The sequence below is a fragment of the Amblyraja radiata genome, chromosome 6, assembly GCF_010909765.2.
Source record: "Amblyraja radiata isolate CabotCenter1 chromosome 6, sAmbRad1.1.pri, whole genome shotgun sequence".
Classification (NCBI taxonomy): Eukaryota; Metazoa; Chordata; class Chondrichthyes; order Rajiformes; family Rajidae; genus Amblyraja; species Amblyraja radiata.
Window position 1 is genome coordinate 92476056 of NC_045961.1, and position 19637 is coordinate 92495692.

Here is a 19637-nt window from a genome sequence, read left to right on the forward strand (position 1 = left end):
CGATTTGGGTCGGAACCGTTCTTCAGATCTCCTCCAATTGGCATGTTGATCTGGACACAGTCTACGTTACATTTGTCATGGCGATTCTTCATTTAAGTGGATATTTACGTCTTTTTCCCTCAGAATCCTGGAAGGAAAAATGAAATGACATTTGGACAGGGACATGGATAGGAAAGGTTCGGAGGGGTATGGACCCAAAGTGGGCCAGTGGGACTAGTGTAGATGGGGCAACATGGTCATTATGGGAAGTTGGGCTGAGTGTTATGTTTCCATGCTTTATGACTGCATGGCTCTAAATCAGAGCATGGGTGACTATACGGTCTACAGATCGGCAAAGGGTGGCACAGTGGCACAGCAGGGCTAGAGTTGCTGCCTTACAGTGGCAGAGACCGGGGTTGTATATTGACTATGGGTGCAGTCTGTATGGAGTTTAATACATTCTCCCTGTCACAGCTAGCGTTTTCTCCGGGTGCTCCGGTTGCCTCCCACCCTCCAAAGATGTACAGTTTTTTAGGTTAATTTTCTTCCTAATGTTGTAGATATTGTCCCTGGTGTGTGTAGGTTCGTGTATGAGATGACTGCTGGTCGGCAAGCCTCAGAGGGCCGAAGGGCCTGTTTCCATGCTGTATGCCTCTAAAAACTCTCTCTTAAAAGATTATAGCATTCTAAGGCTCTCTAGGAAAGACACGCTGGATTTCTCTTTGTTTAAGAAGGAACTGCAGATGCTGGAAAATCGAAGGTACACAAAAATACTGGAGAAACTCAGCGGGTGCAGCAGCATCTATGGAGTGAAGGAAATAGGCAACGTTTCGGGCCAAAACCCTCACAATTATAATCTTCTTAAAATTTCCAACTCAATAACTGACACGTTAATATGTTCCCTTTGCCAAATAGCCTGTAGAGTGAGACTGTGCAAAACATCCAGCTGGAAGAGTTGCACTTCTGGGCGTGAACAGAATGTCCTATGACCAAATGTAGAAAGTTGCAGACAGATGAAGTTCCTCAGTTAGAGGCTGCAGTTTTCCGGAGAAGATTAAACGAACTGAAGACTTGAGTGCGTACTTCACTTGCATTAAAATTTTAAAAGAGGATCTATTGGACAAAACACTTACCTGGTGAGATGAGCTACTTTTCTAATGGAATAATCGCCTAAGAAATTTAATTCAGTTGTTACAAAATGATTTCCCGCTGGTTGTGTATATGTGCTCCAATGTTGTTTTACAGTAACTTTAACAGGTTGAACATTTTATTTGCATCGAAATTGATAAACATTCTTCAAGCTAATTGACACTCACTTCCAGTTCTGAACTACTATCTATCTATCTCATTGGTGACCAGCGGACTATCTTGATTGGATCTTTACTGGCTTTACCTTGCACTAAACGTTATACCCTTATCATGTATCTATACACTGTAAGTGACTCGATTGTAATTATGTATTGGTCTTCCGGCTGACTGCTTAGCGCACTGGTCAGTCTCTCCCTGATATTTTATTGCCTTCTTCTTTTTCTACATTTTTCAATTAGTTTCAGGTTTGCTGAGTATAGACAATTTTTAAATTATCCAGGAACTTCCAGCTTTTGCAAACTATTGAAACTGTGAGGCAGAATGTTTTATTCTCAATGTTATGTGTCATGCTCATTAAAAGTAATCTTATCTTTTCATTGACTCCTTCCGTTCAATGAGGATTGTTCTTTTTACTAATTTTCGTACCGTTTATATTCATGTGTTTTCTCAAAGTAAATCGTTTGTTGAAATATTTCATAGTCATTGAGTCTTACGGTGTGGAAACAGGCCCTCCAGCCCAACTTGCCCACATATCCCACCTGCCTGCGTATGGCCCTTATCCCTCTAAACCAGTCATATCCATGTACCTGTCTAAATGTTTCTTAAACATTGCGATAGTACCTGCCTCAACTAACTCCTCTGACAGCTGCAAGAACGTGTAGCAATCAATAAAGGGCTATAGGCCTATGCGAGTTTATGTACAGGGACATATCTACCCATGCACTGTATACTTGTATTTATACTTATGCATTTTAAACATGTATGTCATGATGTTTGTCATGAGGGTAAAGCAGTGGATGTTGTATATATGGACTTCACAATGTTTTTTTTTATCATGCCAATAAAGTTTTTAAATTGAAATATAATTATAATTTAAAATAGATGTGATGCACCAATTTCAGTCTACCAAAAGAAAATCATAATTTTGATTTTTTGAAGTCCCATTAAATCATTTAAATGTTGTCTAAATTATGCATGAGGGCGTTTTAAATGGCTGTGCTTACTTGATTTAAATACAAGTACACATTCTCTTAGCCTGCACAGTGTAGCCTTATTGGCAATATATTTGTGAATATTTCACAAATGAAAATAGAAGTACTATGCATGCTATTACATATTGTACCAGTACAAATTGTATTAGTTAGGATGCAAATTTGTAATTTAGCCAAAGTGTTAGGAACCTGGAACAGCAACTCGATGACCTCTGTCTGCTCAGGGAGAGCGAGGAGGTCATAGATAGGAGTTACAGGGAGGTGGTCACTCCAAGAACACGGGAGACAGAAAACTGGGTCACAGTTAGGAAGGGCAACGGGCAGAGGCAGGGACTGGTGAGTACCCCGGTCTACACCTTGAAATAAGTACTCATGTTTAGGTAAGGGTGGGGGAGACAGCCTACCTGTGGGCAGCGACAGCGGCCGGCCTCTGGCATAAAGACGGTCCTGTTGCTCAGAAGGGTAAGGAAAAGAAGAGGAGGGCAATTGTAATAGGGGACTATAGTCAGGGGGTCGGACAGGCGATTCGGTGGACGCAGACAGGAGACCCGGATGGTAGTTTGCCTCCCTGGTGCCAGGGTCAGGGATGTGTCTGAACAGGTCCAAGAATCCATGAAATGGGAGGGAGAGGAGCCTGAGGTTGTGGTACATATAGGTACCAACGACATAGGTAAAAAAAGAGAAGAGGTCCTGAAAGAAGAATTTAGGGAGTTAGGTAGAGAGTTAAGGAGAAGGACTGCAAAGGTAACAATCTCAAGATTACTGCCTGTGCCACACGACAGTGAGAGTAGAAATGGAGCGAGGTGGAGGATAAATGAGTGGATGAGGGACTGGTGCAGTGGGTATGGATTCAAGTTTCTGGATCATTGGGACCTCTTTTGGGGAAGGTGCGACCTGTACAGAAAGGAGGGTTGCACTTGAACTCGAGGGGGGACCAATATCCTGGCGGGGAGATTTGCAAAGGCTACTGGGGGAGACTTTAAACTAGTATGGTTGGGGGGAGGGACTCAAATTGGGAAAGCTAGCAGTCAGTGTGTGAGGCAGGAGGCAGAGAATGGTAGCACCTCTGACCCAAAATGTAGGGGAGAGAGAAGAAAAAAGACAATAAACAGAGAATAAGAGAGGGTGGGTTTCTTAAATGTGTATATTTTAATGCTAGGAGCATTGTAAGAAAGGTGGATGAACTTAGAGCCTGGATTGACACCTGGAAGTATGATGTTGTGGCGATCAGTGAAACATGGTTGCAGGAGGGCTGTGATTGGAAACTAAATATTCCAGGATTTTCGTTGCTTCAGGTTGATAGAATTGGAGGGGGCAAGAGGTGGAGGTGTTGCATTGCTTATCAGGGAAGATATTACAGCAGTGCTTTGGCAGGATAGATTAGAGGGCTCGTCTAGGGAGGCTATTTGGGTGGAACTGAGAAATGGGAAAGGGGTAGCAACACTTATAGGGGTGTATTATAGACCGCCAAATGGGGAGCGAGAATTGGAAGAGCAAATATGTAAGGAGATTGCAGATATTAGTAGTAAGCACAAGGTAGTGATTGTGGGAGATTTCAATTTTCCACACATAGACTGGGAAACACATTCTGTAAATGGGCTGGATGGGTTGGAGTTTGTAAAATGTTGCAGGATAGTTTTTTGCAGCAATACATAGAAGTACCTACTAGAGAAGGGGCGGTGCTGGACCTCCTGTTAGGAAATGAGACGGGTCAGGTGGCAGAGGTATGCGTTGGGGAACAGTTCGGGACCAGTGATCACAATACCATTAGTTTCAATATAATTATGGAGAGGGTCAGAACCTGGACCTAGGGTTGAGATTTTTGATTGGAGAAAGGCTAACTTTGAGGAGATGCGAAAGGATTTAAAAGGAGTAAATTGGGACATTTTGTTTTATGGGAAAGATGTGGAAGAGAAATGGAGTACATTTAAAGGTGAAATTTTAAGAGTACAGAATCTTTAGGTCCCTGTTCGGTTGAAAGGAATAGTAAAAAATTCGGAAAGAGCCATGGTTTTCAAGGGAAATTGGACACTTGGTTCGGAAAAAAGAGGGAGATCTACAATAATTATAGGCAGCATGGAGTAAATGAGGTGCTTGAGGAGTATAAAGAATGTAAAAAGAATCTTAAGAAAGAAATTAAAAAGCTAAAAGAAGATATGAGGTTGCTTTGGCAAGTAAGGTGAAAGTAAATCCAAAGGGTTTCTACAGCTATATTAATAGCAACGGATAACGAGGGATAAAATTGGTCCATTAGAGAGTCAGAGTGGACAGCTATCTGCAGAGCCAAAAGAGATGGGGGAGATATTGAACAATTTATTTTCTTCGGTATTCACCAAGGAGAAGGATATTGAATTATGTGAGGTAAGGGAAACAAGTAGAGTAGCTATGGAAACTATGAGATTCAAAGAAGAGGAAGTACTGACACTTTTGAAAAATATAAAGTGGATAAGTCTCCAGGTCCGGACAGGATATTCCCTAGGACATTGAGGGAAGTTAGTGTAGAATAGCCGGGGCTATGACAGAAATATTTCGAATGTCATTAGAAACGGGAATAGTACCGGAGGATTGGCGTACTGCGCATGTTGTTCCATTGTTTAAAAAGGGGTCTAAGAGTAAACCTAGCAATTATAGACCTGTTAGTTTGACGTCAGTGGTGGGCAAATTAATGGAAAGGATACTTAGAGATAATATATATAAGCATCTGGATAAACAGGGTATGATTAGGAACAGTCAACATGGATTTGTGCCTGGAAGGTCATGTTTGACTAAACTTCTTGAATTTTTTGAAGAGGTTACTCGGGAAATTGATGAGGGTAAAGCAGTGGATGTTGTATATATGGACTTCAGTAAGGCCTTTGACAAGGTTCCTCATGGAAGGTTGGTTAAGAAGGTTCAATGGTTGGGTATTAATGGTGGAGTAACAAGATGGATTCAACAGTGGCTGAATGGGAGATGCCAGAGAGTAATGGTGGATGGTTGTTTGTCAGGTTGGAGGCCAGTGACTAGTGGGGTGCCACAGGGATCTGTGTTGGGTCCACTGTTGTTTGTCATGTACATCAATGATCTGGATGATGGTGTGGTAAATTGGATTAGTAAGTATGCAGATGATACTAAGATAGGTGGGGTTGTGGATAATGAAGTAGATTTTCAAAGTCTACAGATAGATTTATGCCAGTTGGAAGAGTGGGACTGAAAGATGGCAGATGGAGTTTAATGCTGATAAGTGTGAGGTGCTACATCTTGGCAGGACAAATCAAAATAGGACGTACATGGTAAATGGTAGGGAATTGAAGAATGCAGGTGAACAGAGGGATCTGGGAATAACTGTGCACAGTTCCCTGAAAGTGGAATCTCATGTAGATAGGGTGGTAAAGAAAGCTTTTGGTGTGCTGGCCTTTATAAATCAGAGCATTGAGTATAGAAGTTGGGATGTAATGTTAAAATTGTACAAGGCATTGGTGAGGCCAATTCTGGAGTATGGGGTACAATTTTGGTCGCCTAATTATAGGAAGGATGTCAACAAAATAGAGAGAGTACAGAGGAGATTTACTAGAATGTTGCCTGGGTTTCAGCAACTAAGTTACAGAGAAAGGTTGAACAAGTTAGGGCTTTATTCTTGGAGCGCAGAAGGTTAAGGGGGGACTTGATAGAGGCCTTTAAAATGATGAGAGGGATAGACAGAGTTGACGTGGATAAACTTTTCCCACTGAGAGTAGGGAAGATTCAAACAAGGGGACATGACTTGAGAATTAAGGGACAGAAGTTTAGGGGTAACATGAGGGGGAACTTCTTTACTCAGAGAGTGGTGGCTGTGTGGAATGAGCTTGCAGTGAAGGTGGTGGAGGCAGGTTCGTTTTTATCATTTAAAAATAAATTGGATAGTTATATGGACGGGAAAAGAATGGAGGGTTATGGTCTGAGCGCAGGTATATGGGACTAGGGGAGAATACGTGTTCGGCACGGACTAGAAGGGTCGAGATGGCCTGTTTCCGTGCTGTAATTGTTATATGTTATATGTTATATATGTTATTTATAAATAAATGTTATATTAAAAAGGAAAAAGAATACTTGCAAATAGGCCTACCCCTTTGCTGCTTTGAAGGCTTTGGTGAAGATGGGAGGTTCTCGTTCTTCCTCTTGAATGACCTGCGTTGATAGACGTTTCGGCAGATTAGGGATGACAAAGAGCCTTGGAACTGCATTCCAATTTAGCCTGTTCTTGGTCTGCTTGTTGGAAAACTGGTCAAGTTCGAAGTGTTCAGAACAAAGACGGCAGTCGTTTGACAAGTACACTGGAGTTCGGTGTAGGAGATCTTGTCGACGAGTATTCTGGACCCACTGTCGACATCTGAAATTACAGAAAATATCATATTGGATTCACTTATAAGAACAAATTTGATTATAACTACATGCTTGCAGAATGGATTATATATCACTATTGTTTTCAGGGGTGGGGAGAGACCTGTATATGGGGAAGCATTTTTCCTCTAATATGTCAATTTACCTTAAATGTAGATGAGCTTATTAAAATCTTCTTACATAGACCCTTTTAGTATTTTCTTTCTATCCTCTTTTGGACCTAAGACACTAGCATGCATGCCTTACACAAGAACAAAACCAAAAATGTACAGCAGTGTAAAAATTGATTACTTTATTATTGTGGTAAGTCTAGATCTATTAAAAAAAACTTTCTAATAACTTTCTAATGTACCAACGGACCTAGTTTCCCCATGACCGTTGATGGGAGAACACAAAATAATATTTTTACGACAGAATAATATCAACAGAAAGTAATAATATTTTTTCACCTTTCTTTGTTATTGGGGAATCTGAAGAAAGACAGGTCGGGTCGTTTACTTTGCTGATTTGAGCAATTTACAGCAGAACAGTGAGCTGAGCATGTAGATGTACATATAGACGCCATGACGGTTCTCGTGAATCTGCTTATCAAGATGGTGCTACAATTTACCCACGACCTACTACGGCTTTTTCGTCGAGTGGTCGATCTTGCTCTGATATAGTATCGTTGGCGTTAAACACGTGGATAATATATGCACACGTTATCGTTATCAGAGGAGATTGATAGTCAAAATGTCGCCTGAACATGCTCTCCCCTGATGTTACCTAACCCACTGAGTTTTTCCAAAACTTTGTGCTTCCTTGATTTGTCACAAGAGTGACAAGTGTTGGAGAAACTCAGTGTCGGAGTCTCTTGTCCAGAGTAGGGGAATCGAGAACCAGAGGATATAGATTTGAGGTGAGGGGGGAACAATTTAATTGGAACTTGAGGAGTAATGTTTTCACATAAAGGTTGGTGGGTGTATGGAACGAGGTACCGGAGGAGGTAGTTGAGATAGTCCATGCCCTCTGGATTCACTTACCAACTCAACCTTGGTTCACTGCAGAAAATCCAGGGGACTTGCATCAAAAGAGAAGCAAGTCAGCAGTGTGAAGTTCTTGGGACTTCACCTGGCGGGTGACCTGACCTCAACGACCAACACCACAGCAGTGATCAAAAGAGCTCAGCAGCGGCTCCGCCCTCTCCGGAGACTAAGGAAAGCAGGTCTCCCTACTGTTCATCTAAGGACCTTCTACAGGGGCACCATCGAGAGTATACTGACCTACGGCATCACTTCCTAGTTTGGGAGCTGCAAGGCTTATGAGCAAAACCAATTTAACAGGATAGTGAAGACAGCCAGTAGGATCATTGGTGCCCCACTCCCTTTCCTGTTGGAGATCTATCAGAAGTGGAGCATCAGCAGAGCCGTCTACATTATCAAGGACCCCTATCATCCATCACACCACATCTTCTATATTCTGCCATCTGGGAAGAGGTACAGGAGCATCAGCTGCAAAACCAGCAGGATGCTACACAGCTTCTTCCCACAGGCAATAAGACTGGTTAACGGACTGTGTCCTTGGCCATATATCATACACCAACACATCTAACCTCGCCCATACTTTGACAGCCAGGCACCTGTCAAAGCAAAGCCACTGTTCGGTCTGAATGTCTGTTTTTATTTCAATTATTAGGCCTATTTTAGATATGGTCATTTTAATTTATAAAGGTATATGTATTTATTCTGTTTTTATTAACCGCACTGACGGGAACTGATTAACAATTCAGTTTTTTTCAGAAAAACAAATTTTTTCGTTTCATCTGTGTATGTAAGTACTCAGTTAAAATAACATTAAAGTAAATACTGAATACTGAAGCTAATTTCAACCCAGCCCCTCCAATAATTATAGAGAATCTATAGGGTTAAAACCACGCCTGAAAATCTCCTATGAATTCCTGCTCCGTAACCGTCTGCCACCACTGTTTCAAGGTGCCCACTTGACTACTGGGTCAGGAGGATCACCCTTCCCACCCACAGAAGAAAAATTCAAAACATGTAAAAGACAATCAGAAATAAAGGTAAAATGTGCTGGAATTACTCAGCAAGTCAGGCAGCATCTGCGGAGAGAGGAAGAGAGGTAACATTTCGAGCCAAATGACCCTTCATCAGAAACGGAATTGTGTCCTTATTAAGGTGTCATGGGCCTGAAACATCAACTCTGTTTCTCTCTCCACAGATGCTGCCTGACCTGTTGAGGATTTCCGGGCTTTTCCGTTTTCATTTCAGCAACGCGTCATAGTTCAGGAGAACATTATGATAATTTTTTTAATTTTTTGAGGAAACAAATGGAACTAGATTCCTTCATAGTTAAAAATATCTGGAATTCTGTCCAGTAAAAATGGAATATGACAAAATCCTCAAACCACTAGTAAACATTTGGGAATTCTATACAGCAGGGATGGAGTTCCTTGGTTGCATTGACCACAGATGTTATTTTTTGCACAAGCATTGTGGTCATTACTTTATTGAATATTTGTTTATTATATAATATATTTGTGTGTAATACTGGTTATGCTGCTGCAAGTAAGAATTTCATTGTTCTATTTTCGGTACAAATGACAATTAAACATTCTGGTCTCTTGACTGTTTGAGATTAATTTCTTTAATTCCAGTCGAGATGTACAGCATCTACCAAATAAATATATGCGAATGTTAATTGTTTGCAAGAATCGCCAATGCAATACATGCCTGAATTCTGCAGTGTTATATACCCTCTGCGTAATCAATAAATCAGCCCATTTCTTTTCAAGTTCTTGAAGTACTGGCGAACACTATTAATTGAATGAGCGGCCTTTCTTGCTTTGTTCCAAGTAGGTTCCAAGATGTATTTGTGCTTCATTATTCAACCTGGTTATTACCAAGATTCAGAATATAATGATTAAATATTTGACTGCATTGAAAAATTGTTAAGAAAAATATATATTTATTGCACTCCTGCAGATTTATAAGCCGCCTTTCTTGCTTTATTCCAAGTAGGTCCCAAGATGTATTTTTGCTTCATTATTGAACCTGCTTAGTACCAAGGTTCAGAAAGTAATGATTAGAACTTTGCATGCTTTGAAAATTTGTTAAAATAAAAATTTATTTATTGCACTGCTGCAGATTTACTTTGCTTTAGTATAAAAGTATCGTCGCTTTTTCAGTCTCCACTTGTGATTCACTACCTTTGTTCGGCGAAATAATCCCAGGTCACTGCTGCTTATTTCCAGTCAGCTTTGCAGACAGCAAGATCACGTGGACCTTCATCTTGCACCAGAGCTGAAACTGGCAACTGGCAACACCCAACAATGCAGCAAGCTGAGCCTCCGACTAGTGAGTAATGCTTAAAAAATAAATAAATACATTCTGTGGGTAAATTTCCCAGTCACGAGTTAGTAGCGATGGAAAACACCCCAGGAAGGAAGAGCATAGAAACATAGAAACATAGAAACATAGAAAAATGCAAACATAGAAACATGGATGCAGGAGTAGGCCATTCGGCCCTTCGAGCCAGCACCACCATTCAATGAACATGGCTGATCATATAAAATCAGTACCCTGTTCCTGGCTTTTCCCCATATCCCTTGATTCCTATACCCCTAAGAGCTAAATCTAACTCTTTCTTGAAAACATCCAGTGAATTGGCCTCCACTGCATTCTGTGGCAGAGAATTCCACAGATTCACAACTCTCTGGGAGAAAATGTTTTTCCTCATCACAGTCCTAAATGGCCCACCCCTTATTCTTAAACAGTGACCCCTGGTTCAGGGATTCCCCCAGCATCGGGAACATTTTTCCTGCATCTAGCCTGTCCAAACCTTTAAGAATGTTATATCTATCTATAAGATCCAAGTTATATCCAAGCATATCCAAGTTAAACTGTGCTGAACAAATATGGAACTCACTATCACACTGAGAGCCACTGCAAGCTATAGGAAATAGGAGGTAGACAAAAATGCTGGAGAAACTCAGCGGGTGAGGCAGCATCTATGGAGCGAAGGAATAGGTGACGTCTTGGGTCGAGACCCTTCTTCAGACTGAAATAGGACAGCAGAAAGCCTTTGGGTCCAATTTTTAATAAGATCATGGGTGCCTGATCTTAGCATTATATCCACCTTCCTGTATGTTTCCTATCGCTCAACTCTCTGACAGCCCCCAAAGTATCTCATCAGCGGAGATGATGAATCAATGTACAGGGAGGAAGTGAAACAACTTAGCATTAAACGTCGACAAAACAAAGGGGATGATTGTCGACTTCAGGAGGTCGCAGTCAAAACACACACCCCTCAACATCAGTGGCACCACGGTGGAGAGAGTGGAGAGCATAAAGTTCCTCGGAGTGCAAATTACAGACAATCTCACCTGTTCCAGGAACAACACTGGGATTGTCAAACGGGCCCATCAGCGACTGCACTACCTGGGGAAACTCAAACAGGTCTCACTTCCCACCAACATCCTCAGGATTCTTTACAGGGACACGGTGGAGTCTGTACTCACGTACTGCATAAACACGTGGTACTCCAACTGCAACTGCTCAGACAGGAAGGCTCTGCAGAGGGTAGTGAGGGGAGCAGAGAGGATCATTGGTGTCTCCCTACCCTCGGTACAAGAACTGTTCCAGAGCCGCTGTCTGAAAAAAGCTCTGAGAATAGCTAAGGACAAACTGCACCCCCTCCACACACATCTGGATCTCCTGCCCTCAGGCAAGAGATACCGTAGCATCAAAGCCCGGACTACCAGACTGCTAAACAGCTTCCTGCCACAGGCTGTGAGGCTGCTAAACAGTCACTCCACCTGATTCTGCGGCTTTGCACTGATAATTTAATAACTCTGGCACTGGCCACTCAAATCAGCTTCCCTGGACATTTTAATGACTGGTTTTACTGTATTTTAATGTTGCTGTTTTACCTGCTTTTAATTATTTATACTGTTTCATCAGGGACTGGATTGTTTTTATTGTTTTATTATGTGTGAAATGTTTAAGATTTATGTGCGATGCTCCGATATTCCCTGGGAAACGTCTTCTCATTTTGCACTGTACAATTGTTGCTTTGCAAGATGACAATAAAGGTTGATTGGTTGATTGATCTCTGTTGCCATGATACATGGTGTTGGTAAAGTGAGACCTGGGGTACTTCAACAGTTTTGGTTTTACTTAAGGAGGGGTCTATTTGTATTGGGGCTTGCCCAGAAAGGTTTCATGAATCCTGGGATGGGGTTGCCTTGCAAGGACGAAAGGTGTCAGAGGTTATGGGGAGAAGGCAGGAGAATGGGGTTAGGAGGGATCAGCCATTATTGAATGGCGGAGTAGACTTGATGGGCCAAAGAGCCTAATTCTGCTCCTATCACTTAAGATCTTAAGTTTAGTTTAGTTTAGTTTAATTTAGAGATACAACATGGAAACAGGCCCCAGTGCTGACCTGCGACCCCCACACACTAACATTATCCTACATACACTAGGGATCATTTACAATTATACCAAGCCAATTAACCGACAAAACTGTACGTCTTTGGAGTGTAGGAGGAAACGCACACAGGTCATGGGGAGAACGTACAATCTCCATACAGACCAGCACCTGTAGTCAGGATCGAACCTGGGTCTCTGGTGTTATAAGGCATTAACTCTACCGCTGCGCCACTTTACCGCCCTACAGGTTGAAGCCCAAGCTGGTGAAGGTTTCCTCAGAAGATAAACCTTTCATCCATTGGTTTAATCCTGGCTCACAGTCATGTTGGATATTTCTCCATTGACTGGAGTTTCACTTTCCAATAATTTCCCCAGGAAAGATACAATTCGATGCTAGTCTGAATAGGTGAATAACTAAACAAGGAGAGAGACACAAAAAAAGCTGGAGTAATTCAGCGGGACAGGCAGCATCTCTGGAGAGAAGGAATGCGTTATTTCATGTCAAGACCCTTGTTTACTGATATCCTGGTGGAACCAATCTCACCTCACCTTTGCCCATGGGATTCACATATTTTCTGCACAGAGAAAGGTACTAAAGATATGCTGCACTGTGAGTCCACCACACATTATGTGGCCCCAGAAGTTGGTCATTTACCAGAGTTGGGGTATTGGGTACAGAAATGAATTTCAAAAGACGAAGGTCCACTGATGAGATGTTAGTGAGGCAAAACATTTAAAAAAATAAAAAAATTGGATAGGCATATGGATGGGAAAGGAATGGAGGGTTATGGTCTGAGTGCAGGCAGATGGGACTAGGGGAAAATAAGTGTTCGGCACGGACTTGTAGGGCTGAGATGGCCTGTTTCCGTGCTGTAATTGTTATATGGTTATATGGTTATAATTGTGAACACTCCCAGTCCCCTGCCTCACCGTCTGTCCTGCTAACCTATCGGGCATGTAACTGGATGGGTGTCCCAAGAAGAGTAGTCAGTGGGGCTTGTCTTAGATTAGCAGAGAAACAGATGATCGGTGGAGGTTACAGAGTGTGTGGGAGGAGAAGTAGTAGGGAAACTGGAAAACCATGGTGTTATGCAGCTGGCCACCATATGGCTCCAAATCCAAGGGACTTTCTGTCGGAAGCATACAGCTTGCACCAATTTCCTTTCCCATTTAGTATTGCTGAGATCTGGGATTTGGACTTTCGATGGCATGGGCAGAGGGAAGATCACTGAAACCAGCTCTATAATTTCCTAGTTGAAAATTCCAGTTGGGTATTCCGATTGGGTTAAAATATTAACTTATCAAAGGAACACGGTTCTAACCCTGAGACAAGCAGTTATAGTTGAACATTGTGTTTAGTTTAGTTTAGTTTAGTTTAGTTTAGTTTAGAGATACAGCACGGAAACAGGTCCTTTGGCCCACTGGATCTGTACCAGGGAGATCAGGTTGGTTAATGCGGATCGAGCGGAGGTGTTCAGCGAAACGATCGGCAAACCTACGCTTGGTATCACCGATGTAGATCAGCTGACATCTAGAGCAGCGGATGCAATAGATCCCCGCACGGCAACACTATCCAATATACACTAGGGACAATTTACAATTATACAATGCCAATTAACCTACAAATCTGTACGTCTTTGGAGTGTGGGAGGAAATAAGAGATCCTGGAGAAATCCCAAGCAGGTCATGGGGAGAATGTACAAACTCAGTACAGACAAGCGCCCCTCGTCAGCACCCTGATGCTGTAAGGCACCAACTCTACCACTGTGCCACCGTGCCGTGGTTATTTAGGTGCTGGAGTAACTCAATGGGTCAGGCAGCATCTCTGGAGAACAAGAATAGGTGACTTTACAGAGAGGTTTGAATAGGGGTCTTGACCTGCAATGTCACTATCCATGGTAGACAAAAATGCTGGAGAAACTCAATGGGTGCGGTAGCATCTATGGAGCGAAGGAAATAGGCAACGTTTCGGGTCAAAATCCTTCTTCAGACTGATGCAGGGTGGGGGGGGGGTGGGAAGAAGAAAGGAAGAGGAGGAGACGGAGGGCTGAGGGAGAGCTGGGAAGGGGAGGAGACAGCAAGGGCTACCGGAAATTGGAGAAGTCAATGTTCAAGCCGCTGGGGTGCAGGCTGCCCAAGCGGAATATGAGGTGCTGCTCCTGCACATTCCGGTGGTGCTCCCTCTGGCCATGGAGGAGGCCCAGGACAGAAAGGTCGGATTCAGAATGGAAGGGGGAGTTGAAGTGCTGAGCCACCGGGAGATCAGGTTGGTTAATGTGGACCGAGCGGAGGTGTTCAGCGAAACGATCGCCAAGCCTACACTTGGTATCACCGATGTAGATCAGCTGACATCTAGAGCAGCGGATGCAATAGATGAGGTTGGAGGAGGTGCAGGTGAACCTCTGTCGCATCTGGAACGGCTGCCTGGGTCCTTGAATGGAGTCGAGGGGGGAGGTAAAGCGACAAGTGTAGCATCTCTTGCGGTTGCTGATGCTGCCTGATCTCCTGAGTTACTCCAGCACTTTGTGTGCTTTTGTGCATGATCCAGCATCTGCAGTTCTTTTGTTTCTACATTGTGTTGCTAAACATTGCCACATTTATTCCAAACTCGTTGTTTTTAGGTTGCCACCAGAGCAAGGAGCTATTGATCTTGGATGTGGATGTTGGCGTGGATGATGCCCTAGCGCTGATGATGGCTCTGGCAGCTCCCAACGTGCACATCCTGGCAATAACCTGCACTCACGGTAACACGGGCATCGACAACGTGTGCAAGAACGTGCTGCGTGTGCTGAAACTGTGTAACAGGATGGAGGTAGGTAGTGACGAGGAGCAGGTCGGGGACTGTGCCTCTCTGTTCAGCAACAACTCTGTCCATAGGAGAAAATAAAACATGTACATCCTCTTAAAATGGGTTAATCAATATATAGAGCGCCACCCAGGGGTGGCACGGTGGCGCAGTGGTAGAGTTGCTGCTTTACAGCGCCAGAGACTCGAGATCGATCCTGACCATGGGTACTCTCTGTAGCGAGTTTGTACGTTCTCCCTGTGATCGCGTGGGTTTCCTCCAGGTGCTCCAGCTTCCTCCCACACTTCGAAGACGTGCAGGTTTGTAGGTTAATTGGCTTCTGTAAATCATCCCTAGTGTGTAAGATAGTACTAGTGTATGGGGTGATCGTTGGTCGGCATGGACTCAGTGGGCCGAAGGGCCTGTTTCCACGCTGTATCTCTAAAGCTCATGGAAGGACTGCTCAGAAGCTGTTCCTGAATCTTTCTTTGATAGAGAGAAGCAGTGACACCAATGGAGACAGTCTTATAAATCCTTACCCACGTGGTGAGGTGTTAAAGTCATGGTGTTAGCACGAGAAGGTGGTTTTCCCCCCAACTAGAGGCTGAGTAGAGTGTGGTTAAATGGTAATCGGGAGACTGGAATCTAGCTAACGTCTCCCTCAGTACCCTGATAAATCAGACCATATTTTACCATATTATAGATTAGCACATGGCAATAATACTGAATCAGGGAAGTGCTTCAGTTTTGTTGCCCACCTGTGCTCTGGGCTGCTCACTGGTGACGTAGCCTCACGGGGATTCTTGATTGGCAAAGGCGTCAAGGGTTATAGGGAGAAGGCAGCAGAATGGGATAGAGAGGGAAAGGTAGATCAGCCACGATTGAAAGGTGAAGTAGACTCGATGGGCCAAATGGTGTACCTTCCGATGACTCATGAACCTATGAGGGTCCTTTATGCCAAATGATATCATCTTTCTTGGCCTTTCATGATTGTTGGTGAGCAACGAACCCGATGCACAAGTGATATTTCTGACCATTTGTCCATGTTCCAGATCCCTGTCTACCGTGGAGCAGGCACCTCTCTCCTGGGTGTACTCCATCACGCCTCACAATACCATGGGATGGATGGCCTGGGCGATGTTCCCGATCCCGATGCTCCGGGTGTGGAACATTTAAAGTCCGAACACGCAGTGAATGCCATGACACGGATAGTTAATGAGTACCCCAGGCAGGTGAGATGTTTTGATCTCCTAATCTGAGGAAAGACATTCTTGCCATAGAGGGAGTACAGAGAATGTTCACGAGACTGATTCCTGGGATGTCAGGACTTTCATATGAAGAAAGACTGGATAGACTCGGCTTGTACTCGCTAGAATTTAGAAGATTGAGGGGGGATCTTATAGAAACTTACAAAATTCTTAAGGGGTTGCACAGGCTAGATGCAGGAAGATTGTTCCTGATGTTGGGGAAGTCCAGAACAAGGGGTCACAGTTTAAGGATAAGGGGGAGATCTTTTAGGACCGAGATGAGGAAAACATTTTTCACACAGAGAGTGGTGAATCTCTGGAATTCTCTGCCACAGAAGGTAGTTGAGGCCAGTTCATTGGCTATATTTAAGAGGGAGTTAGATGTGGCCCTTGTGGCTAAAGGGATCAGGGGGTATGGAGAGAAGGCAGGTACAGGATACTGTTGGATGATCAGCCATGATCATATTGAATGGCAGTGCAGGCTTGAAGGGCCGAATGGCTTACTCCTGCACCTATTTTCTATGTTTCTATCTATGTTTCTATGTACCGACATTTGGGAACGCAAGACTTGGTAGTCAGTGGTAACCTGTATAGAGTTTGAGCCCTTGTTTCTGACACAAACATGGGTAACTCGTGGTTTTAGCATTGTGGTGGGATGGTATTTGGAGCAGCATAGTGGCGCTGCTCATAGAGCTACTTTCTCATATATATCCAGTAAGTCCGGATGTATCCGACCTCAGTGCTTTCTGCATGGAGTTTGCACGTTCTCCCTAGGATTACATGCATTTCCTCTGAATGCTCCGACTTTCTCCCCAATCCCAATGATGTACGGCCTGATTGATTAATTGGCCACTATTGTATAGGTGAGTGCACAATCAGGGAATGGTTGACAGGAATGGGGAGCGGGTAGCACAAGATTGGCGTAAGATCAGTGCAAATGATCGCTCAGTGGTTGGCATGAAGCTGGTGGGCTGAAGAACCTGTTTCAAAGTTGCATGACACTATTGTAAACACGCTCCGAAAGCTTACTCCCCGCTAGTCTAGTTCAGTAAAAAACATTGACTTAAGCACTGGACCAATTAATCTTTATTTTTAGAACGAACACAAATTCCCCTATACGATACCTAAACCACCGCGGGTTCGATCCTTGTCTCTGCCTGGCCAAGCCCTTCAGCCTCGTGCAAGCAGTCACTGCCCAAAAGGTCACGCAGTCCCAAGCGCCCTTCCAGAAAATCTACACCGACCTAAATGGGGGCTACCTTTTATAGGTCCACGAACCTTGAGGGGCCGAACTACATAGGGGTGGTTCCCTTTACAATCCAATCAAACATATCAATTACATCAATACATTATTGACAGTTCCCCAATCCAATTACAGTGAGTCTTAAACAATGTTTCTTAAAGAAGCTTCTGGAAGGAAGCTAGCCAACTGAATAATGCAACATTTACCCTGGAACACAAAACAATTCTGCCAGGGCTTAACACTCTAGCCAATCAACAAACAGCAGGGTAACTGTCTTGCAACATTATTTACATTATTTACAATCCCTTTGCAACTATCCAATCAAAGCATTTTAAGCTTCTATGCAGAGATGTTATACATTTTATCAATTAGGAGGAAATTAGGAGAACACCTGGATCCTTCACCAATGTGCATATCAATCTAGGCTCAGACTGGCCGGTGCCATCCACAGCCTGTATATTTCCACGGACAAAAGTTAAGCAATTCTGTGTTTTTTCACACAGAGAGTGGTGAATTTCTGGAATTCTCTCCCGCAGAAGGTAGTTGAGGCCAGTTCATTGGCTATATTTAAAAGGGAGTTAGATGTGGCCCTTGTGGCTAAAGGGATCAGGGGGTATGGAGAGAAGGCAGGTACAGGATACTGAGTTGGATGATCAGCCATGATCATATTGAATGGCGGTGCAGGCTCGAAGGGCCGAATGGCCTACTCCTGCACCTATTTTCTATGTTTCTATGTTTCTAATTCTGACAAATGCAGGGATCCTCCATTTTATGATGTCTTTAATTTGGTCAATATTAACACTATCACCTCTGAATGAAAAGTGGAGGATTTTCATAGACAATTGAAAGAGAGAATCAAATGACAGAAAACTTGCAATGGGGAGGCTTTGGTTGAAAACCATTTTACGTCAATTGCATCCGAACCACTTCATGGAAATCTTTCCTCAACTGCGGTGGCACGGTGGCGCAGTGGTAGAGCTACTGCCTTACAGCGCCAGAGACCAGGGTTCGATCCTGACTACCAGGGCCGGCGTTAAGCCGATTTGACCGATTGCTCCAAATTGGGCCCCGCGCCTAAGCGGGGCCCCGCACTAATGTTCAGTATTTCGTACGGAAATACGAATTCTCTTTGTTAAATAAAGATTTTTTTAAATTCGCCATCCGGATTTTTTTTAAACGAACATGTATAACAACCGCTGCACGGCCATCATACACAAACGATTTGTTAACTAGTGCTGTTAGCACTTCTTAACGGTAAGTACTTAACACCTTGTTATGCAAAGTCATGAATCTGCATCTATCCGCATTCCTCAGTAAATGTTATAGTGTTTTGAACAAGTATTAATGACGCCGTGTTCCTTTGAATAAAATTCACGCGGCGTCATTAATATTTGTTTAAAACACAATTACATTTACTGAGGAATGTAGATCGATGACACGTTGAGAATTTCATTTAACTCACCATCATGAGTGAGGGCCCCGGACCGCGAGAAGGGGCTTCTTCCTGGTGTGCAGGTTAGTCATTCACCTACCGACCCACGTTGTGTCCAAAGATCTTATAGCGGATCTTTGGTTGTGTCTCTCTGTCTTTTGCTCACTCCCTCCCTCCCTCCCTCTTTCTCTCGCGCTCTCTCTCCCGCTCCCCATATTGTCTCTCTCTAGCTCTCCCACTCCCTCTCTATCACCCTGTCCCCTCAGCATTCCCGGAATCGTTGACGTTTTGCAGTAGACAAAAATGCTGGAGAAACCCAGCGGGTGAAGCATTCGCCTGGCCCGCTGAGTTCCTCCAGCACTCTGTGTTTTTTGTTTGGCTCTGAAGTTGAAGGTGGCTCAGCGGGACGGGCAGCGGCTCTGGGGAGAGGGTTGTGTTTCTGGTCGAGACCCTTCTTCAGACAATCACAAGTACTCTCATCGACGCGAGTTCAGTGCGGTCTGAAGAAGGGTCTTCTCTCCAGAGTCGCTGCGCTGCCTGTCCTGCTGAATTACTCCAGCTTTATGTCTATCTTCAATTTCAGAGAATTACAATTTCTCACGGGGGGCTTATAACGTCTCTAAACCCCTCTGGGACCCTCTGAACACGTCTAAACCCCCTCTAGCCCCCCTATTTCCCTCTATTCCCCTCTAAACAATTGTAAACACACCTGAACCCATCTGAAGCCGTCTAAACATCTCTAAACCGTTTAAACCCCTCTAAACTAGGAGGCTGCAAGGTGACTTAGATAGGCTGGGTGAGTGGGCAAATGCATGGGAGATGCAGTATAATGTGGATAAATGTGAGGTTATCCACTTTGGTGGCAA

At 43.7% G+C, this 19637-nt stretch overlaps 1 protein-coding gene across 1 annotated transcript in view; it reads left to right on the top strand.

Annotated features, from left to right (window-relative positions):
* The first annotated feature begins 934 nt into the window (after positions 1–934).
* The window catches only part of LOC116974593 (pyrimidine-specific ribonucleoside hydrolase RihA-like), a 33111-nt gene continuing 14408 nt past the window's right edge, over positions 935–19637 (top strand). Inside the window, exons 1-4 of the mRNA XM_033023241.1 lie at positions 935–1115; positions 9893–9991; positions 14686–14876; positions 15902–16081. Coding sequence (XP_032879132.1) covers positions 9967–9991; positions 14686–14876; positions 15902–16081 — 396 coding nt within the window. The 5' untranslated portion in view covers positions 935–1115; positions 9893–9966. The remainder of the gene's footprint in view (positions 1116–9892; positions 9992–14685; positions 14877–15901; positions 16082–19637) is intronic.